The following is a 24,062-nucleotide window of genomic DNA, read 5'->3' as shown; positions in this document are numbered from 1 at the left end:
ATAAATATTGCGAATGAAAATGTGAAAGTTAACGTTTACTACAAAGCAAAAATTCTTAATAAAATTAGTTTATTGTATGTTGCCACAACAAAATGCAACAAAAAAAAGTGAAAATACGCGCCAACAAATGTTATTGTTGACACAACGAACCCTAATCAACACCCATCTATATTCAAACGACCCTTTTGAATTGTCTATGAAGCGGGCCCTCACAAAAGTTGACAGATTTATGCACTAATTTGCTTTGAGCGTCCGAAAAATTTGCTCGGCTAGGGGAGAGAGAGCGGTAGATTAGTATAAATGGTTGATAATTTTTGAGGTGTCAAACGGCCATAAAAATGCGAATCGAAAAATATTGCAAAATATAAAAGAGAGACATCACTTTTGTTTTCGGTATTCTTGTATGGAAATATGCGTGTTAATAGAGGCTTAATTTGCTGATTTACTATTGCCATAACTCATAACTTTAGGTTCAGACCATTTAGCAAATATATAATTTTATGTTTTAGTTTCTGGGTCATTTCTTCTAAAGTAGATTTCACCTAAAACTTCTAAGAGACTTTCCTTTTCGGCTGACTTTTCACCAGCACTTTCAACTAATGCTCACATTCGATTGCACTCACAAGACAGTAAATAACAACGGTTACATTTATCGCTCCAAAGATACAATCAAAGCCCACACGAAACACAAAACAAAACACAAAAAAACAATACACAAATCGGCATTCTCTTTTATGTATATTTCTTCGACTATTTGATGCTCTTGAGAGATTGGTTAATTTGTTAACATGTAAAAAACGCCCAGAATTAGAACTTCGAAGAGAGAAGTGAGATTTTCGATGTGCTTTCTATGCAAATAAATTGAATAAATTTACAATTTTTGTTTGGTTTTGTTCGCTCATAAATTAATGCAATCTTTTTGTTGATGTTTGCACGTAAATCAAAGATTTAATATGATTCTATAAGCTGTGAATATCGTAAAAAAAAATACAGGTTGATTTATACACAACAGACAGCAGTCATCGAATATTTAACAAAGAGGAAAGAACACATCAAAATCTACTTGACAACAAAAATAATGCACAATCCGCAGCGGAGTCGGAGCCACAGCAACTGCTGGTGGCTGTTGCCATTGGCGTTTGGTAAGTACACAAAAACTACCAAATTACCCGTTTATTCCATACGCGAGATAAACTCGTTTTTCTGTGCTCTGGGTGCTTCAACGGGAGCAAGGTCGCAAAATGTCGCTCGAGTATTGAGTATTGGCTAGAAAATTATGCAATCTCCCCCCGCGGCCAATGCACTGCGCTCTTCTACCACATGATGAATGAAATGAAGGAGAGGCGGCTGACAATGTATTACGAAATGTCAACAATGACCATCAATTGCCGCTGGCAACGCAGCAGCAGCAGCATTGGATGCAACAGCAACAGCAACATCAACATTGGTGGTCGGTCAATATGAAAATTATGTTTAAATACCTTTCGTTCTTGCGAAATGACAAAAATCCCAAAAACGTGCGAATAGCGGCGTTTGTTTCATTCACCGATGCGAAAATAACCACGGATAAGCGCCAATGTTCTCAATGTTCTGCACCCACACTTTGCCCATTGGCCATTTGATTGTTGGCTGTCTGTAGTTGCCGTTGTGGCTAAGCTGCAGCTGCAACATTTTCTGGCTGGCAGAGTTATGCCGCTAATGGAATGGTCTCCAAAATTAACATCATATTCAATGACACTCACTTGTAATGCTACAGGATGTTGACCTGGCCTGCAAGTGTTTCGTCTCTCTCTCACTCACAAGGGGCATTGGAAACGTGCTGCATTTGGTGTGCTCGGCATTTGCAGTTGCAGCTGAAAATGTTGCGCTAATTTATGCAGCTCATCAGCAGAGTGGAATGTACTTCGTGGGAGTTCGGGAAGCTGCCTTCCACCTTCCACCTTGCATTGAGTTGTTACTGCTACAGTTTTGACTGCATGCAGTAGCTAATTCTGTGAGAACAGAATCCATGTAAATATCACAAACATGTTGTAACTCTTGTGTAATCCATAAGGTATGATTTATTCACTTTACAAGCCACTTAATTGCCTTACAATTCCCGTCTGATTAATGTGCAGCCTCATCAAGTAAATATCAATGAGATGCTGCAACTAAACATCAACGTTCACTTTTCCCAAGTGCACTCAAAAATGTTTCGCCTGTCAGCTTTGCGTATACAGATATCTTTAGATGGATTACTTGAACTTATTTTAAACGGATGCGTAAATCGCTTAACTAGAAATGCAGCTTTTTTTTGGGTGAATGACTCGCACTTGGAAGCACTTTCCAAACTCTTATACTAACAACTTCCCAAAAGCGAAGCTAAATGAATTATTGCGCCCAACAGAAAAAGAAAAATAAATAAAGTTCACTTTTGCTAATTACCTCGAACAGCGCAAATTTGCAAACATTTTGCGCCATTTTACCAACTGGTATTATTTTCGTTATTGTTGTCAACTTTTTTTTTTTTGTTTGGTTGGCGTAGGAAAAATGAGCAAATCTTTCTGTGATACGTTCAAGCAAGTCATTCGGCGGGGCTCAACATAAATTATGGTCATCACAAGCGACCTCCAATGTGTTCCAAGTTGCAACAACGCCTACCGCACAGCTGTTTGTCTGGCAGGGGGCAAGGAAAGGTGGCAAAGCAAATGGAAAATGCTGTAACCATTTCGAGAGTGGGCGCCAGTTAAAACAAGATTTTTCACTTGTCCAGAGTGCAGTGAAAAGAAAAAGTAAAATGTTTGCCGAAAAAAAAAGCACAGAAGAAAAATTTATCCGTTGGCCGTGAGGCATTGGCGGCAGTTAACGGAACCGACGTCGACGGCGACGTCGACTTTGTTGCCTGTTGTGTCAATGACTTTGAAATGATTTCAACGCGAGTTTCTCAATTCGAATTTCACTGATCTGGGGACGGACGCATCGCATCGCATCGGTGGCTGCGGGTCAGCAGCAGCAGCTTTGCTACGTGAATTTTATTAGCAATTGGATAATTGATATAATGCCATTTACAACTGATGCAAAGAGAAAGAGCGCCACTTACAGTCGTTAACTGACCACGTACGTTACACTTTCGATGGCACTTTGTTGTCTGTGGCATGCATGCAAATGAGTTTCCTCTTCTCTCGTCTTCTCCAACACTCGTTTAAGATCTGCTGTAACATAAGTTGATCGTCCAGACAGCGCCACAAGTCCAGCTTTCGAGGCGGATATGACGTATTTACTTTTAACCCAATTAGTGGCACTCCATCAAAATGGACTAAAAGCTAGTTACGCAACATTTACACAGCAAGCGCGCAATTAGTTTGTGGCAATTCAAGTTCAATGCTGCTTTGGCTTTTCCAAAGCGACGGCGCTTATGTTACTTCCTGGCAAATTTAAATGCAAATGAAAAGATTATGCATCGATAATGCGTTTGCATGTTGACGGCAGAAACACTTTTCGCACCCAATGGCCAATGTAATGTACATTTAAACAGGCAACCGGTTGAGACTTGGTGGTTTGTTGCCTGTTTGCTTGGTCGGTTGCTTGTTGGCCACTTTCTGCTGTCCTGCAGGCAATTTCACAATTACAACGCTACACAACTACAACAACTATTGCAACATTATTTTGGCAAGTTGCTTTCATTTGAATTGGCATTTCATTTGCAGCATTTCTTGTGCTCGCTTTGATTGTTTTGTTGCCTGCGGCCATTTTACACAATTTAAAAACCAAAACAGTTAATAACTTGGCACCATACAATTTTGTGGCCCGTTGTGGCCCGAAAAATCGATCAAGTGCTTTATTTTGACCACGCGGAAGACATTTTTGCAGGTCATATGCAAATTCAAAGCTATTAACGTGGCTTAGAACGTCTCGAGCTCAGCATGTCTTCGATGTGATTTCGTCAAATTGCCCTCAATAATGATAATCGAATGTGGAATGTGGATCTAAAAAAACCGGTGACCAATATATTAACCAATTTGGTTTAACTGCAGTTATTAAGTCAGATAAAATTTAATCTAAAATTATGTCAACAACATTGGCCATAAAAAACAACTGCTTGTTTTTAGCTTCAGAATGTCAGAGATGAATAATTCAATTACCAAAAGTAATCGCAAGATCCCATTGCTCTTTTATAGTAATTCGATCAGATCTACAGCGAGTTAATCTACTTTCCAATAATGTAGAAATCTCGCAATAATTTATTATATATAAAATTAAGAAGGTGGTAAATTTGGCATAAACCGGTGTCAATAAATGATTTTTAAGTGCATTTCATGTTTAGAAAGACAATCTAAACAATTTTAAAATCTCCTTTAACTTGTGTTTTATGACAACAGATTAATTATCAGAGTGTTGCCAAATTAATATGCTAAGAACACAAAGTTGTCTCTCCATAAAGTCATTTGTCACTGTGCATAATTAGCCAGCAAACATTAACAAAAATGTGTCATAACCGCAATCAAAGAAAACACCAAAAGCAATTACATAAAAATAAAAATGTAAAAACAAAAGAGCCAGGGAAAGCCCCCAAGTACTACTACTACATGAGACAGGCTTTTCTTCAATCAAAATGAAAACGAAAGCTGAACTCAACGAACCGCAGCGTAAATACTCTACTCACTATTTGACCCAAACGTAACACGAGGAAATAAAACCAAATGGAACTTGGTCTTTGGCCAACATTCTCGTTCAAAGAATGTGTAAACGGCAAAATGTAAATTAAACCCGTTTATTGAACTGGTTTTCGCGACTTATAATAGTGAAAGCCCAATATGCAACCAATGCCAAAGAGTCTTCGCTCGTCTAACCGAATTATCTACGACAATACTAAATGAAGCGAGCATTTTTATCACCCTAAAACTTGGTTGGTAGTCACTCGTCTACCGTTTAATGTGCGAATATTTATGCAAAAGTCGAAACAACAAAAATCAAGATGTATTCAATTAGGCGTCATGCTCATAAAGAATATAAACGCAGCGCACACATGTCGAATGCATAATAATTAGACCCGCTACTGGAAAAGAGTAGCTAACATATGTTATGTATCTGCAAGTATGAGTACGAATGAGTGTATCTCATATATATTTCATGCGCCGCTGAACAAGCCAAAATAGATTCCAAGCCAACTCTTGGCGTTACTACAACAATCGAAAACTGGGCTAACAACAATTGCATGAGCAGATGATGTCTGATGTCTGGGACCCGCTGAGGTGTGTGAATATTTCTCAGTCATTACACGCATTTTTTTGGCAACAACAAACACATGACGCCGTTGGCCAAATAAAGTCAAAAAGTGTCAACACATGCTAGTACACTTTATTCACTTTATTTATATACCCTGTGAACTAGCTTAAAAAGCGGTATTTAAGGCGAATTTAATATAGAGAACGGCCAAATAAAACTTACAATTACTATAAAAGTAAGAAAGCTACAGTCGAGTGTGTTTGACTGAGGAATATACTCGCTACCCATTTTCAATTAAACCATACTCTACAATATACTCAAACGTACCAAAGGCTATAATTGGTATATCGATATATCATAGTACTATATTTGAAATATACCATGTAGAGTAAAAAAATATATCAGACAGACATTGTTATATTATCTCGGCTGCTGACGCTGATTAAGAATATATATTATTTGTCATCTCCTGTTACATTTATTTCCTGCAGGCACAAAGTTATAATATACAAATTAGTAGCCGGTATTTTTGATTTTTCTATACACAACATTTGGATCACAAAATAAATATGATACTATAAAGCACAGGATATCTTCGAGTCAATCACTCTTATTCAACACAAAATTTTTGATTTCTTCTGCTTTATGTTGTTGTGTGTGTTAACTTGCGGATCATTATTGAAAAGTGCAGAGAGTCGGTTAGTTAAGTGGGCAGACAATGTGTAATGCTAACCCAAACAAAATGCCGCGTTTGGCAAGACATTCCATTGTGGTTTTGTTTCTTTTACTGAGTTTTTGTTTTTGTTGCTTTTTGTTGAGCCTAGAGTGGTGCAGCTTTCATATATTGCAACGCAATGCGAGGATGGCTCGTGCGTAACTGAAGACGAGTTTGCCGACGTCATGTCATAATTGGTCATTGTCTTGCGTTGTCACCATCTCAGCTGACTTGACTTAGAAGTGCTATAATTAAAGATCTAATTATAATTGACTCAGCTAAAAAGTATGACATAAGACTCTACATATAGCATACAGCTTAGGGAAAGTTGGCAGCCAATTTGTAGATCTGAACTCATTGAGAAAGCTGACAGAGAGCTGCGATGCGACACAGGTTATTGAACGGTTGCCAAGTGGACAAGCCATCATTTTGATTGCACAAAAGGCATGATTGAAATTGTTCACTTATTGCAATAATCACGTCATCAGTGATGCGATTCAATGTGAACAGCGATTACTGCGGTTGCATTTTGATGGCTTCATTCAATAAGTAAAAACAATTTAAGAGTTATTTCTTTTAATTGGCATTCACAGATGCAACTCAATATTCTGCATTCAAGTTGATTTGGTAACTAGACTTGTTTGCTTTTGCAATCGCAAATTGGTCGGGTAAACATAAATAAAACTTTTGGGTGATTTCGTAAAGCAATTTAGACTTATTGTTGTCAAGGTTGATTTAAGAGTTCGAACTCTTCGCCAATTATTCCACGGCAGCTTTTCCACAGACAAATATATGCCGTCACATTTATTTGTTTTCAAAAAGGTTTTTTGGCCCCATAACTTGCGCCATGTCTATGCCTAGGGCCGCTTGTAACGGTACCAGTCTATTAGTGAGCTCAACTATTGGGTTATCGGGCAGTTGTTAACAATTTGCATAAATTAACCACTATTAAGATAACATAAGTAAACATATTTATCACTGCAGTCGAAGGTCAGCTTAATTATGATAATAATACAAGACTAATTATATATCGATATGCTTGCTCTTTGTAGATTGTGTAACTTTTACTCTAAACGAGAAATCGATTCTCGATCGAATTTGGTAGCCAAATCAGCGCACACAATCAGACAAGCTGCCAACATGCAAACAAGATTCTCGACACCTAAAGCTTAAGGTCTGCAGTTAGGCAATTAATTAGCTCGTTAAAGCTCAGCGACTGTCTCGTGTTTCTTTATTTTTTCGGTGGTTTTTTGTTGGCATGAGCCCAGACCACAATCTAAAGCCAATGATCTCGAGCAAACAATTAACCAGAGACAAGAGACAAGAGCGGTGACTTCTAGTCCACAAAACAAAAGTTGGCGCGACTATAAATTGCTTGGCGTAGGCGACTGCTGCTGCTAGACACATGCCAAGTTAACAAATGCCAAAAAGTGGTTTAAGACACCGCTTAAATGTTGCTGTAATTAATTAAAATGCTGCAAATATTTTTTGGAGTTTTCTGTCGGCATTTTAGCCAAATACTAAAAAAAACTTGTAGCATTCGTTCGTATTCTTGAAAATTACTATCAACATTTATCGTTGGCCAATAATTAATCTTTCCATTTTGCCAATTGTTTCGACAAACGAAAAATTCTCGTCATTTTCAATTGAAAAGTGCACAGGGTCAAAATTTGGACAAACCTTGACCGGAGGGGCGCTCGCAATTAAAGAGTGGAGTTTAAGTAAAGTTCCCCACAACTTGTAATTTGCCACACGCACTTAAGTATCTGTTAAGAAACGAGCGTTTATAATTCATAATTAAATGCATCTATGAGATACACTGATGTTTTCTGTAAACATTGCTTTAATTGTTTCCTGTGGCAGCCTTCACTTATTCCATTTAATTGGGAAAGGGCGTTCAATGTCGTTATGATTATTATGCATCTTGAGCAATTACACACAAATTGGAATAAACGCTACTTACAAATATAACGTGCTTCACTCGATATTTGTGTATTTTGCATACGTTAATATCACTTCTACCAACTGAAACCAACTCTGTGTTGAAAGACAAATTTAGTTATTAATATTTCATCGGTTTTTTTTTTTTGGGAATTCGTTTCGCTGCAACTGCTATAAATATATCAAAACATATTTATTTCACTTCATTTCCGTCCCTCGCAGATTAATCTTATTCAATCATTATGAAAGTGGGAAACCAAACAGAAGTCATAATAAATAAGGTTAATTAGGGAAAAATAAATAAAGGTTAGAGACCTGCCCCGTTTTGTAATCTTTCTCTTTTTTTCAGTTAAAACCAACAACAAATATTGGACGGACTTTTGCTTTCGGTTTGACGGCGTCTCGGGCACGTTTTGATTAACAAATTTCGTGCTGAAGATTAAGACATTAAGACGGTGTCCGTCGCGTTGTTATTAGTTATGGATTTCATTAGGTCAGCGCCCAGCCCCTAAAGAAACGTGACTATGACGAACTAATTAACAAACATTTGCGCTCTTACATATTAGCTGGAAAGGAACCCAAAAAAGTGACTGTTAATTCTAAAGGTAGACACCCAGCAATTAATTCTGAACTTTTGTCGACAACTAAAAGAAAAAACTCGGATTAATTGCCATTTAGTGATCAAAAACCGACAAGCAAGCAAACGGCGACCTCGTCGTGATTTCATGTACCAGACTCATAGACAATGGGCACTATTAGTATTAACCTCAGAGGCTAGCGCATGACCCCAACAATTTCCGCCTTCAATTAATTTACGTTCCTATAAACAGCGACTAACTAACAAATCATAAGGCGACAGACAGAAAGACAAACTGATTACTTTAGACTAACTTCTCAGAGTGCACCAATCGATCGATGGCGACTTTGGTCAGAAACAGTGAACCACATTTAGCAGCCACAGCGGGGGGCTGCTGGCAACCAGGCAACTGGCAGCTGGGCGACCTTGATGAAGCCATTTGCACACACGAAATCTAGACGATCTCCACGGAATCGATCGATCGATCGATTTTTTTTTTTACATTTTTTTTGTAGCGCTGCAAATCGATCGGAGTCGCCATTAAATAAAGTTTTTCAGTCGTCGTCGCCGTCTAATTTATGCAATGTTTCTTTCATTTCCATTTTGGGCCTTTTGTTTTGCGGCTTCGAGTTGTAAGTGAATTATATTTAAATTTGTTTGGCTTGGCTGCGCTTCGAATGATAAAAATCACATTTGGATTTGCCGTCGACTGTCGACGACTGTTGCTTTTACTTTGCATTGCGCGCAGAGCAGAGCAGAGGAAATAAATAAATTACATTTAATTTGCGTAATCATTTTTCAATGGCATTCATTGGATTCGACGACTATGTGCGAGACTCTATGAGTTTATTGTGTGGAAAATTTCGTAATGCAATTATGGCTTGCAGTAAAGGGGAAAAGGGGGAAATGACAGAATTTAAGCGCCAATACATATAGATCGGAATTACCAATTGTTATTATCATATTACAATAATCGCCGTTGGCTCGTCGTTGTTGCTGTTATTCGCTGACGGCTGAGATGGTCAGTTGGATTAGCGGTCGCCAAGTCCATAAATTAATCGCATTTACAGAGCAACAGCAACAGCAACTGTCAACGGGTGAACACAGGCCACACGACACAAATCGTGCACAATCCTGTCCCATTACTCATACGTCCCGTAGGCGGCATTTCGATATGGCAGGTCAAGCGTTCAGGTCAGCAAACAGCAGCTACCCCCAAAAAAGAATGTAAATGGGAGACAAATTTGATTGTTGCAAGCCACCATGCAACTGAAGTGGCATGAGTCACAAGCCGCAAAAATGGTCATGCCAACTAATTGTTAAGTTGAGGAAATCATTTTGTTAACACAATAGAGGAAGCATTTATGGTATGTAAATATTTACAGATCTCTGCCCAGTTGGCCGTGAAATGCAATCTCGCACATAATGAAATGCAGCTGCCCAACAGAAAAAATGTAAATTCAACTGCCGCCGCCGCCACGAGCAGAAAGTGTAACAAGGGGCACAAGTCAATGTACTGCAAACGCATTTCATTTGCATCCAATTAGCGGACAGTGATAAGCCAAAGATAGCGACTATCAGATACTGCTAGATAAAATATTAAAAGCGCAAATATAACGTCAATCTCATGTCTTAGTCTAAGCATTCATGTGCAATCTGTTTTGCAGACTACATTCATATTTATGAGCAACAAACATGAAACATGAAAGGAGCGAACACGATTCAAGGGGCAGTCAACAAATTGAGCTCGTTCACTTTTGCTGGCATTCTAGAGCTAGAGTTGAGTTGACAACATGCCCGGGGATTGTGACTTTGATGAACGCAGTTTGATTGCCAGTTTCTTAAATGGGCGGTTTACTTAGCTGCTGGTGCTGTGCTTGCAATTGGTGGCACAACATTAGCCAGGCCTAAAGACGGACAGCACACGGACCAAATTGCGACATTTGCAAACCAAACTAAACGATACACAATTGAAAATAGAAAAAAACGAAATAACGAAAAACAAAACCCCCCATTCACTTTTGGAAAGGAAAACGTGGAAATCTACACAACGACAACAATTCACATTTTTATATATTTTTCATTACTTAAATAAATTTGTTAAAGCAACGCTCCGACAATTGTATATCAGACGGATGTTTGTCAAACAACCAAACATACACCTGTCTAGCTCATTCTTATACAACTGAAATTGTTTTGTGCAACGTTGTTCTGCCATAGATCAAAATCAAGAACACAATTGAACTGTGAAGCATGGGAATAAATTGACATTGCAATAGCAGTCGCGGATCTTTGATCGGAACACTGTTGCATAGCTTCGATTAAATTACAAAGAAATCGACACCGCGTATAACTCATAAATTAAGCTAAAGTATCGCGTTTTTTTTTCCTTTTACAATCCAATCAAAGAAACTTTGTGATCGCTAGAAAAACTTGTTAATAATTAAACTGCTTCATGGTCATTTTGCTTTGCTTTTGTTAGCTATGGGTGAGGATTAAACTGCATTTTGCATAATAAAAGGGAACTTTAGCTAACTTTTTTACTCCAACTTTCACTCTCATTTATGTTATGCATTGTAAAATGTAATGCATTTAGTTTCCTTAGATTTGTAATATTTGGCTACAGGCTCATTCGAGTGCATTGAAATAATTTATAATTCACGTTGACCCCACGTCGCTTTAAACCAATCTACGTTGGCTGTAATCACAATTCTTCGCACTTTACGAGCAGTTAGCCAATATTTTGGCGCGGGCTTATTGCATTTTACAGCCACTATAATTTACGACAAGCAAATCGAGTCCCGTGGCAGCAGCACGTTGCACGTTCCACAGCGCATGTGCAACGGACAAACACGACAGGCTACAATTTTTTTTCATTTCGACTTCTCCAGTGGAGCGCTGTAATTGAAGACACTCTCTGCTCGACTTATGGACCGGAAAAAAGTGCCAAAATAAAATAGGAAGGCCGACAATTCTCTGTGGCGTCTGGTTGTTATAATTTGGTGGCAAATCGTTGGGATAACTCAAGTTTGGGGTGCTGGTGGGTGGCAAAAAAGTTAACCGCAGGCATTCGGCGATGCGTCGTTGGTGGTCGGGGAAACCATTTTTCACAATAACACAAATCGCAGCGGCATTGACAAAATTAAAATTCATTTACGCTTAAGTAAATATTTACGCAATAAATTTGCATTTAATTGCATTTGTGAAGCGCCGCGAATGGCACGTGAAAAACGCCACAAAACATTGGCCAAAATCAAATCAAATTTAGAAAACACACACACACACAAAATGCAGTCTAAATGCCAATTGCAGGCGACAGCTACAACCCAAATTGTCCATGCCACAATACTATATAGCCACCTCCCTCCTCTCTTCTATATATTCTTCACAATGGCTAAGCGCGAGTGCTGCTACAAATCGAGGCAAACAATTTGTGCGACGTATCGAAATCTAATCAAATTATGCGCCAGAAATGTCGAAAAAGCGTGAAATGTTATGCCAACGGCCAGAGGTGCCTATTAACCCTGGATGAGATGAGACGAAGTGATGCACACACACGCGATGCAATGAATATCGCGGCATGAGGATGAATGGTTTTGGGCCTGGATTTTGTGCACCTGCAACTGCAGTCTAAACCCGACTAACCTGGTTGCAGCAGCAGCAGCAGCAAACCGGGCTCCAAAAATCGCATCAAATTTGCACCAAATAAGAAGTGATTCACAATTCATTGGCAAATGTTATGCAAAATGTGCGCAAAAGTGTTTGGCAAATAACGTGTGTGTATCTCTATCTCTCTATACACACATTTGTATGTGTATCTGCAGTTTTGTGTATTTGTATCTAAGCTTGCGATGGGTAACTGCTATCGCATTTTTGCTGCGCTTCAATGAACAGCTACAACAAGCAGGAGTTTTGGGTTTTTGCGCTGTTTTGTGGCTAAAATGTTTTTATGCGGTTCGCTTAATGTGTTTTAGCCATAAACCAACTCTCCAAAGCGGCAGCTTAAAATATCAACAGTACGCAGCGAAAAACAATGCACAACTGTTTAGACAACATGAGCCTGAATCATTCTCGAAACTTTCCATCTCCGCTGCCAGTCTTCATTTTTTGAAGGGGTCAATTATTTGTTTTGCGCGCCTAATTGCATTTCCCACACACACACACACACATACACACACTGCTAACAGACACACCCACAAACAACGCTCCCACTCTCAGGAGTGTGTGTAATTGAAATTGTATTGTGTGGGCGCTAGGCATGTGAATAAGTTTATTTTGGCAACTGCTAAACTAGCCAACAACTAAATGAGATCTTTATTAACCAAATGCATATTTAAATACATCATGCAAGAAATTAAAGATTGAAAGTTTGAAGCTAAAACTTTCAATTGTTATTGCTTCCCATGTCAAATTTTGTAATTCTTCATCGGCACAAATTGAAATTGAATCCTAGCGTTATTAGGCGTTTGCCAATTCAATTTGTATCGATCACAAAAATTGTGCAATAACCGACCGATGGACAAAGGATTGGAGATGCTGCAGCAGCAAAGTGAACGGAAGTCACTCGACAACTTTCCACAAGCAACTTCAAAAAAAAAGTTGAGAGACTGATGGTGGGGTAAACTTAATAAGCCGTTGCAATAATATCCACAACAACATCCGCAGCAAAAAGCAAAGCGTCTACATACATACATATATGGGGATGCAGCATCCATATGAATCTGACACGTAGCCTGGAAATTAATTCAAAAGCAGCCAGGCTGCTGTGCAACTCTTAGAGATGGATGAGCCACAATGGACCACAACATTTAAGTGCCACAGGCAACTCACTCACAGAGAAAGAGACAGAGAGTCGTCCACACATGCATGCACATATTAATTAATTCAAAATTGCATTACGCATACGCACAGGTGTACACGCTGTGCTGCAAACTAATCTATAGCGATCTGAGGCCGAGTCACAGATGCAGCTGCTGCTGCTGCTGCAACACTTTGGACAAAAAGAGTCGTAAAATAAAAACACTTTGGCCATAAAGAAAACAACAAAACTAAGCATCGAACGTACGAACGAACCAAACTATGACTACGGCACACTACAACACACACAGAGATTTTGATAGAAAAATTAAGGCTGCACATGGCCAAAATTTAGTTGGCTACTGGCAAATCCAGTGGGAGTACACTCAACAACACACATGTCACATTGTCTCTCCGCCTGTCTGTTGGCATGGACTTTGCCAGGCAAATCCAGTTAAAGACTGTGTGGTGGCCGGAGCGGCCACTTAAGCTGCCCGCGCTCCAATGCAAATTATCTACCCCAGAGCACCGATTTGGCTTGTATTCTCCTCGTACTTTCGGACACTTATTGTTTCACTGACGTCTGGAGATTGTCGCTGTCGACATTGCTGTTGTTGTTGTCGGCCTGGCTGCCTGGCGTTGTCATGGCTGCCAATTGCAAGAGTTTGCAAGTTTGCAACACATGCCGCCCAGGATACGAACGCCAAGCAAATCTAGAGATGGCAATGAATGACCACTTAAACTTCTACTTTCAAATATTAAGTTGTTCAACAAATCAGTAAAAAAAACATCAATGATTTACAATTAATGGGAATTCCCCGTTTACGCTCTGTTAAGCCGTGAAAATGTATAGAAAATCTCAAACTGTTTTTTTTTGCCATCTCTAGCCGCGTTCCGGCTCACTAAGCTTTGCTGCCAACCGCACACACAAAAGGCCAATAAACAATGTGAAGAAAAATTTGAAAATTTGCCTAATGCTATTTTATAATAGGTTTTCCTTAACGGTTATGACGGCGTCTGTGGTTAGGCCACAAGTCTTTTAATTGTTCAACTCGGGCACAGGTTGTGCAACAAAGTGAGGAACTCGTTGTTTGACAATATCTATGCGCAACTTAGGACTACTTAAAATATTGCATATATATTGTAGATTATTAATATTAAATTACAGATATATATATCATTTATACACATAGTAGGATATGAAATAGAGCCATATATATATATATATGTCTGATAATACAATTTCAAGTTACACCATAAAGACAATCGAGCACATTTCCCCCCTCAAGTGGAGGCCGAAGGACGCGGCTCCTCAATGGAAAGCAACCAACTGCAATTAAGAATCTCACGCAAATCCCAACGCGCTGCAGCATCAGGTTCCAAGAGCACAGCCACCGTTGCCTTGGCATGTGAAGAGATCACATCCTGCAGCTTGCGACGAAACGAGAACTTCTTGCCACGCTGATCCTCCAGCAGTTTAGTCAGATTGCTATCATCAAACGGCATTTTAGCGTTCATCATAATGAACAGTATGACACCCAGTGACCAGGCATCGGCCAGCTTCGGATCGTAAGGCACACCACAAACCACTTCGGGAGCCGCATAGGCAGCTGAGCCACAATATGTCTCCGACTTCACCTGATTGCCACTGTCGTCGCGACAATAGCGCGAGAAACCAAAGTCGGCCAGCTTGACATTGAGACGCTTGGAGAGCAGAATATTCTCACACTTCAGATCTCGATGGGCAATGTCATGAGTATGCAGATATTTTAAGGCTTTGGCCATTTGAAAGAACCACACCTTCGATTGTTTCTCATCTATGGGGCCCGTTTTCTTGATGTGCGTCAACAGATCGCCCTTCTCGGCGTAACGCATAAAGATGAAGATCTTGGGACCGCGTTGCAAGATGCTGTGAATCTGTATGATATTCGGATGATCGAGTTTCGTTAGAATTTCCAACTCGCGTGGAAAGAACTTGTGCACAAAATCGGTGGGTGCTTTGGCCTTATCGATGATTTTGCAGGCTAAATTAACGCCATGCCCGCTCTCGTCCGCATAGCCAGCGGTTATCACTGTGGCATAGGAACCTTCGCCGATCTTGTGGCCAATGTTGTAGCCCCGTTGAGCGAGTGCATCGATGTCAGAGCTGCGCGTGGTCAGTTGCCGATTGCCAGCATAATTTGACATGATTTTCCGGATAATGTGCTATATCGATGTGCGCGTGTGTGTTGCCAATTATTATAGTATTGAACCAACTATATAGACCATGTTAATCATATGTACTTTGATCAAATCGGTTAGCTGCATAGTTACCGTCGCTGCGTTGGTCGACCTCACTAAACTTGAATTTGATGGTACTACACGATAGAAGACTAACGAAATTTCCTATTCCAATCCAGAAATTTTGACAAAGAAAAAAAAACTACGAACGTTGTTAAAGAGCAGAGACAAATAATAAAATAAATGAAACACGATTTTGAATTATATGAAATTTTGCTTGACTACGCGGAGTCTACTGAGATGCTCCAAAAGAAAAAGTTTCATCTTTTCAGCCAAGATAAAACACAAAAATAGCACAGCACGAACGAGACTATCTCTGATCATAAGTCGTAATTTTAAGCTTGCATACCTCATAAAAATAAGTAAAATATTCTATCTAGCTGCATGATGCTGCATAATCATTATACAAATATTTGACAAATACAATTTACAATGTTCAAGTTCAACACAATACAACAACCAGGCTTAGTTTGTCATACAATATTCAAAGCTCAATATAATTTTACAACAGTTTTGGTATGCATTAGAAATTTTAAGAAAACAGCAATAGTAAATTAAAGTTTATTAAAATCGACCAATTAAAAGGTAAATTAAGCGACAAATGACCTAAACTTTCCCAGCTAATAAAACTCTGTAGTTGGTAACAATAGTAAATCATGGGCAGCACAACAAACAATTGCCAGCTCCAATCGCGAAGCTCAGACATCGAAGCCTTGTCTTTGCAGGGCTATAAACTTGGTCACAAGATCGGCGAAGGATCGTATGCCACCGTAATAACAGCCCAATATTGCAACGAGGCGGGTAATAGAGCAGACTTGGCTTGCAAAGTGATTGACAAGGCGAAGGCGCCAACTGACTTTGTGAACAAGTTCTTCCCACGCGAGTTGGAGATCCTCACCAAACTCGATCATCCCAATATTATACAGATCCACAGCATACTGCAACGTGGTCTGAAGATCTTCATCTTTATGCGTTACGCAGAGAAAGGCGATCTCTTGTCGCACATCAAGAAGACGGGCTTCATCAAGGAGAAACAATCGAAGGTCTGGTTCACACAAATGGCCGTCGCTTTGAAGTATTTGCATAACCACGACATTGCCCATCGCGATATGAAGTGCGAGAATATTTTGCTGTCCGAGCACAGCAATGTCAAGTTGGCCGACTTTGGCTTCGCCTGCTTCTGCAGCAATGGCGAGGGCATGAGATTGGCCTCCCAAACTTACTGCGGCTCAGCTGCTTATGCCGCGCCAGAAGTTGTCAGCGGTGTGCCCTACGATGCCCAGATGGCGGATGCCTGGTCATTGGGTGTCATACTCTTCATTATGCTGAACGGCAAGATGCCGTTTGATGACAGCAATCTGAGTAAACTCCTCGAAGATCAGCGTTGTATGCGCTTTGCCTTTCGGCGCAAGTTGCACGATGTCATCACGCCACAGGCAAAGGCTGCTGTGGCCGTGCTGCTGGAGCCGAATCCGGCGACACGCTGGGATATGCATGAGATACTTAACTGCAGTTGGCTGCTCATGGATAAAAAGAACGAAAAGTAATTGTAAAGTGAAGTGTCAATCAAGTGCCAATGAAACTTGAACTTTGATTTCGAAACTAAAATAATATTTGGCTTAATGTTTGCAAAAATTGTAAAGATTCGATAAATATATTTCTAAATTGAAGGCAACTCTTTTATTTTATAGCAGTTGCCTTTCTCCTGCCACACGTTGTGTATGGAGCGAATCACAGCAGCGTTATCGCCGACGCCGAACTCAGCGCATCGGAGCGTAATCGCCGTCTTATTCCCTACATGGCCTTCTATCTGCCCGCCCCGGAGTTGCCCATCAATCAGCAATACGCTGTGAAGCATGCCCCATCTGCAGGCGGAGCACAGCTCCGTCCACCACTAGCTGCACCCAGTCGCATCCCAGTGCCGGTTGCCTACATGCCACAACCTCAACCACAGCCACCACCACATCATCCGCATCAGCATCAGCATTCGCATGCACATCATCAGGGATCGTCGGCACATTATCAGCAGGGCGCAGCCGACATTTACCATGCGCTGCAGCAGCATCAGGGACTGGCACCTGGTCATGGCAAGGATGGTGCGTTGCCGGCTGATGCGGGCGCCACATTTATTGCCTACAAGCCATTGAACCCAACGACAGCACACAAGGCAAGTACAACTACAGAATAGATTGCGCATAAATAAAGTTAAGTAATCGTGAAATTCATAATATCCACACACACACACACACACACACACACACAGCACAAAACTGTGCAGCACTTTCCACCGCTGTCCCAACACGAACAACAACAGCAGCAGCAACAACAGCAACAGGAGCAGTTTGAGTTACTGCCACCGCCGGCGGCGCCACAAGTGCAGTACCATCGACAGCGGGGCAAACAATCAAAAGTCAATTTAACACCGTTTACAGCACAGAACACGCTGCCGGGACACTTTATGCCCATTATTTATACGCCAGTGAGCAAGCCAAGCCACAACAACAACAATAACAATGAGCTCCATAATGGCAATACTATCAATTACAACAAGAAGCCAGCGTCGTCTTCGACGCCAACAGAAATTGTCTACCATAAAAAATGCACATCAAACACAAATTGTTACGGATTATGCACCAGGAGATGGAGCAGCTTCGTCTGCAGAGCAGCAGCAGCAGCAGGAGGAGAGGGGACAGGAGGAGGTTTTGGTGCATCCAACACCAAGGTAAGATTTATGCCATTTGCAAATGATGAATGTATCTCTAAGATACATATCACTCGCTTTCGCATACTAACTTTCAAAAACTCGAGAGATTCTCACGAAAACAAAAATTCAGCTGTCATCACCCACAATTGACTTTGTCTTTGTCACTGCCGTTGTTGTTGATGCCTTGGCATTTTCATGTAGAACTCAAATTAAAAATATGTTGAACCAATTTCGACATGTTTCTGACGAATTGATGACGTATTTGCGATGCTCTATTATGTTAGTTGAAAAACAAACTGACATCAAAATACATATAATCAAAAACTTGTCTGATATTTAAACAAAAATTCACGCCATCGGCTGTTAATTAAATGAGCATGAGAACCCAATGTTTAGCTATTAATTAGCTTAATGATCTATGGAATACATTAACTAAAGTATATTGTGCTTCAATGCCCTTGCTTAAGTTTATTGTATACTTGGATTTGTTGTGACATAATTACGACACTTTATCAAATGGAAACTTTAAGGTATTCAGACCGAACATGCAGCAGAGAGTTGCAGTTTGCTGCAGTGGCAGCAAACACGGCAGACGACGACGTTGCACACGTTGCATGCAATGCCCTTGGGCGCAGAAATCAATTGCATTTAATGCATGGCTCAACCTCTGCTGCCGTTGCTTCTACTTCTACTTGTGTCTGTCTGTCTCCGTCTCCATCTGTGACGACAACATTGCTGTTGTTGTTGTTGGTGACGTAAGAAGCAGTTTGATGTACCCTATGAGGCGCCGCCAATGGGCAATGGGCTGGACGAAAGTCTGATGAGAGAGAGAACGCTTTCCCACTTCGTGTTCATCTCGTAATGTTCAAATTGCAAAATCATGTCATATACAACCGCGGGCAATGGTCAATACATTTGGTTGCCAGGTCGAAGGCAATGCAGTTGTTTTTTTTTCTCCTTTTCATTTACAATCCCTCTTGCCACATCTTCTACTTCCCCAAACACAATACAAGAACTCATTCATCTGCTTCTGCATATGCCCCTCCACAGTGTTGGCTATAAAGTATACAGTGAGCCAGCGAGTGGTTCATCCTCATCGACGAGCTCGTCGAAAACCGCATTGATAGTGCATCAAAAGTCGCAACAGTCGCCTGGTTATGGACACGTCAACAAATACGAGAGTTACTTCCACATGTCACCGGATCAACAGCAGCAGTCGCTGACGCCGCAGGAGAAATACGTGCTCTACTTACAGCAGCGCATGAAGTTGCAGCGGCAGCAGCAAAAACAGCAACAGCAGCAGGCTGAGAGATATCATCATCAAGAGGACGCTCATCTCCAGACAGTGCAAAGCAATACGAATGCTGGCAAACATCAGCAACAACAGCATCACAATCATCCGCTTGTCTCTTCACCACAGCCACCACCACAGCAACCACCACAATCGTCAACACAACAACACCACAGTCAGTTACACAATTACAATGGTCTCTTTGGCCAACAACAACAACAACAACAACAACAGCAACAGCAGCTGCAAACGCCTCCTCAACAGGTGCTGCATATTCCATTACGTGCCCTCATGGGCCACCTTAACCATCACAATACTCACGAGCAGCCAGATTATGCCAAGGAGCCGCTGCTCGGGTAAGTTACCCCTTAAAAGACCGATTGTTCGCCTGGTTTGCTAGCTCGTCAATTTACATGACCATGTTTAATGCCTTGTAATGTGCTTTACTTAGGTCACCCGCTCCAGCGCAATTCATTGATTACCTCATTGATGGGCCACGCCAATCGTTGGATGAGGAACAACAGCAACATCAACAGCAGCAACATCATCAGGAGTCGTCGCCATCCCGTGCACCACAACATGCCTTCATTCTGGTGACAACTCCCGCTCCCTATGCCGACCATCCACAGGCACCACGTATTCATGATTTGACGCCCACTCGGGCTCCCGTCGTCTACAAACATCAGCCCACGCTGCGGCTGCAACCCGTGACTCCGGTCCACAATTACAAGGCCACTCGACGTCCCGTCTACATTACGCCTCCCACGCCCAGTGAGACTGTCAAAATTACACCCAAGTACGTTTACGTGTCCAGTAAGCCACCGGCAGCATCGGTGCCTAGTGAATTGCCCAGTCGTCCGCCGCCAATTAAACTGAAGCCTGTCTACAAATACGCCCAGGAGCGGCCAACAAGCGCGCCTTTGCCCAGCAAGGTCTACGCCCAAGAAGATGCGGATCAATTGCCCGACATACGCACCTCATCGCTGGCCGAAATTCTGCACAAGCTGCAGGCGAGCAATCACTTGCCACACACGCTAACTCCGGATAACATTGACAACTCGATAAAGACGCTAATACGCATCTTGCAGAACCTGAAGCAGACACAAACAATTGTCGCGAATCCGCCGCAACATCACGAGACGAAACCCAGCAGTAGCAGCAACGATCATGACTTTGACTACAACACGGAGCACACTGAGGAGGAGCATCCGCCCACGACGGTGGCAGGCAAAGCTGAAGCGGATCTGCAGCATCTCAATAAGCCAAGTAAATAACGAATTTAACGAAACCCACTATACAATAAAACGTTTTATAACTTTCTATATAGACAAGCACCCAGGACCTACCACAGGACGTGCTGGCATCGATTATCCCAACTATTCGGAGATTCCCAAGACAGACTTTGAGTGCACACAACAACGCTACAAGGGTTTCTTTGGTGATCCGGAAACCAATTGCCAAGTGTGGCACTATTGCGATCTGAATGGCGGGAAGGCTTCTTTTCTTTGCCCCAATGGCACCATTTTTAGTCAAGTATGTGTTGAACTTAAAGAAACCTTTTTAAACCTAAACTTATCCCAATTTTACTTCCATAGATTGCGCTGACTTGTGATTGGTGGTTCAATGTCAAGTGCTCCACAACTTCGCAGCTTTATGTGCTTAACGAACGTCTCTATAAATACATACTGCCCTTCAATCCAAAGTTCCCTGAGGACTACAATGGACCCATAGTGGACAAGTAAATTGCAATTCAAAATGAAATTAATAAATCTATTTAATTTCCTTTACTCTGTGCATTACAGATACCTGGCCATGAAGTTCCAGGAGATGGAGGAGAAAATGCGATTGGAAAAGCAACGGAAAATTAAACAGCAAGCGGAAAAACCTGAAGCCAGAGAGGAGGCATCTACACCGTCATTGCCCAAGAATCACAAGGCATCACCGAAACATGGCAGCGGCATTAACGCTCAGGTCTATGAGCAGAGCTCCGAGCGTAATCTGCTGATCGATGATGAAATCGATGACATCTCCGAACGCGGCACCTACGATACATATGGCCAAGCGCCCACCACAATTATGGCACCGACAACAACGTCGCTGGAGTCACAAACATTGGGACGAAAACCCATTGTTGTGTCATCCACGCCTTATCCAGAACGTGAGGAGGAACCAGAGCTGACTGCTGATTCAGAGCTTGAAGGCGAACCGCCAGCAGATTTAGAAAGCAGCGAGGAAGAGGACAAACTACAAAGCTTAAGAGATACGAATGCAGTTGCGGGACAAAAGCGTTTAGAGACAACAAAAGTAAGTGTCGAGAAACTAGAAGTGATTGAGATAAAACCGGATGGTAACACAGGACACCTAATGCCCATCAGTGGCATGTCGGAGAGCAGCGAACAGCAATCGGATCAAGAGTCGAGCAGCAGAGAAAGCAAAGAGTGAGAAAGAAAGAAAGAGCCTTGGAAGGGATGATAATTTTGGTAGAGAATGCTTGCCATATTTGTAATGAGAATTCTTGTACTTGTACGTGTCGTCGGTCGGTTGTACGTCTTAAATTATTATTCATAGCGAGCGATTACTGTAAATAGTTAACTGTAAATTGAAAACAATACCTATAGGAATCAACTAGATATATGTTTGTATGTATATGTATGTATGATAATATAAATGCCAAGTATTAAGTAAAAATTTTTGATTGTTTGCTTTACTCACCATTTGTGCATTATTGATTTTCATAATAGCTGCATCTATTGAGTTGATCGAAGCTGGTATCTCGGGCAAATAGCGTTGGTTCTACAAATTTAAAGGACATTAGCATACATATTCTAGACGTGTGCAACAAATTGACAAATGCTGTGCATATGTATATTTTGTATACGCTGCTGAGCTTTGAAATTCAATATTCAAATACACTATTGCATAATTTACAAATTTCAAATTCGAATGAAATACACTTACTGCTTATACATAACTGTATTTCTTATATTCTTCTTCTGTATAACTTGTATTTCAACATTAAACTTTAAACTAATTTAAATTCTTTTTAGTTAATTATTTTTTTGCCTAGCTTCATCAACGTTGCATGTAACCAATATCTAGTATACTTGTAATCCATACTCACCAACTCATCCAAAAAGCAAGTCTTGTGTTTATTATGCCATTTGGATGTGCACAACTTGCAACAGGTGCGCGAACATTTGCGGCAGAAAACATTCTCCGGCAACTTGTGTTCGCTGCACTGCAGCGGCATCGGTATACGAAAGAAGTTCTTGCCCACTCGAATCCCTTTGTCGGCGCCATCTTGCTTTACGTTGAGGTGCTCAAAAAAAGTGCGTCTTCAGCACCCGACTGTGATTGTGCACGTTTTCAAAGCAACGCTTGCAGTAGAAAGCATTGCATTGCTTGCATTCGCCCTTGGCTGCCATTAAGCAGCATTCGCTACATTTCGTTTCGACGACGATTTCCTGCATTGCGGTGAGTTGCAGCGACTTGTTAACGGAGTCCACGGAGTAACGGTTAAAATAGCCCAAGCTATTTGCTACGCCCAACAAATGATAGTTGAGCTCATAATAGTCGCGTATATTACCAGCTGACTTCGGATTTTTGGCTGTGATTGTTGGCGGGGCCAAGTTAAAGCAGACGGCGCATTTGAAGTCGATTTTCTGACGTTGCTTTGAAATGCAGAATTCACACATATTGTGGCCACAGGGCAGCAGGAAGGGACGATGATTCTCTGTTGAAATGAAACGAAAAACCGTAAGTCTGTTTAGAAACGCAGCACAAAACGAAACTCAAAATAGTCGCACACAAGCGCATACTGAAAATAACGGCATGTCTCATGAATGAGCTTGTGTATTTCATTTTTCATTGTGTGTATGCTTGGGTTCTGCAAAAATTACGCACATTTTTAAGCGTAAAAATTACGCACTGTGTTTATTAATCACAATTATCATTTTAGTTGCTTAGTTTTATTTTGACAATTGAAATACTTTTGGAGTATTGGAATTTTACCTGTTCCCATTCCCCTCTTGTAATTGTGAGAATATTCGTTAGAGCATTTTGGGCACCGCATCTGACTTCGCAAATTCGCTGCCACAAACTTGCGATCGAAAAATTTTACACCGCTGTCGTCCGAAATCATTATTATTATTTAATAAGGACTTTTTTGTTCGTTTATTTTTATTAACGGAAAATGTACACGCGTTACGCGAAGCTGAAAAATAAAATGGACCGGCAAACTGGCAGTGCGCTAAAACGCTAACATTCAGTGTTGTGATATGCGTTTGTGATCAGCGGATCAGCTCTGCAGAACTAGTTCCCGGAACTTAATTGGCTACTAACTTATTTATAATTAAAATTACCACCGTGACTTTTAATGGCAGCATAGCGAATGGTATGTTCTTAATAATATATTTTCTGTTAAAAAAAAACAAATGGAATTGCAAATTATAAAACCGCTGCTTGCTGTGATTTTCACCGGTAGTGTGACCTTTTGTGATGTCTTAAATACTGCATTCAGTTTATTTTTATATCGTATACCGAAAACTGGTCA

At 40.9% G+C, this 24,062-nt stretch overlaps 4 protein-coding genes across 4 annotated transcripts; 2 read left to right on the top strand and 2 right to left on the bottom strand.

The window, feature by feature from the left end:
- Window positions 1-993: 993 nt before the first annotated feature.
- Window positions 994-22,304, top strand: LOC133836716 (uncharacterized). Its single transcript, XM_062267308.1, is given in 9 exon segments — window positions 994-1,142; window positions 17,207-17,682; window positions 17,779-18,108; window positions 18,110-18,237; window positions 19,270-19,866; window positions 19,962-20,776; window positions 20,838-21,043; window positions 21,106-21,248; window positions 21,313-22,304. Coding segments are annotated over 9 exon segments (3,399 nt in total). The 5' UTR covers window positions 994-1,078; the 3' UTR covers window positions 21,953-22,304.
- Window positions 14,355-15,712, bottom strand: LOC133839599 (testis-specific serine/threonine-protein kinase 1-like). The gene is made up of 2 exons (XM_062271218.1): window positions 15,549-15,712; window positions 14,355-15,490 (listed from the first exon to the last, which is right to left on the bottom strand). The coding sequence occupies exon 2, from the start codon at window positions 15,420-15,422 to the stop codon at window positions 14,520-14,522; it is 903 nt and encodes a 300-aa protein (XP_062127202.1). The 5' UTR covers window positions 15,423-15,490; window positions 15,549-15,712; the 3' UTR covers window positions 14,355-14,519.
- Window positions 15,873-17,185, top strand: LOC133839600 (testis-specific serine/threonine-protein kinase 1-like). Its single transcript, XM_062271219.1, has 2 exons — window positions 15,873-16,100; window positions 16,153-17,185. The coding sequence occupies exon 2, from the start codon at window positions 16,172-16,174 to the stop codon at window positions 17,060-17,062; it is 891 nt and encodes a 296-aa protein (XP_062127203.1). The 5' UTR covers window positions 15,873-16,100; window positions 16,153-16,171; the 3' UTR covers window positions 17,063-17,185.
- A 458-nt stretch (window positions 22,305-22,762) lies between the features above and the next one.
- On the bottom strand, window positions 22,763-23,896 carry LOC133839601 (uncharacterized). The gene is made up of 2 exons (XM_062271220.1): window positions 23,522-23,896; window positions 22,763-23,243 (listed from the first exon to the last, which is right to left on the bottom strand). The coding sequence occupies exons 1-2, from the start codon at window positions 23,649-23,651 to the stop codon at window positions 22,831-22,833; spliced, it is 543 nt and encodes a 180-aa protein (XP_062127204.1). The 5' UTR covers window positions 23,652-23,896; the 3' UTR covers window positions 22,763-22,830.
- Between the last annotated feature and the right edge of the window lie 166 nt (window positions 23,897-24,062).

This window comes from Drosophila sulfurigaster, chromosome 2R (assembly GCF_023558435.1).
Source record: "Drosophila sulfurigaster albostrigata strain 15112-1811.04 chromosome 2R, ASM2355843v2, whole genome shotgun sequence".
Taxonomy (NCBI): domain Eukaryota; kingdom Metazoa; phylum Arthropoda; class Insecta; order Diptera; family Drosophilidae; genus Drosophila; species Drosophila sulfurigaster.
This window is presented reverse-complemented; position numbering and strand designations above follow the sequence as displayed.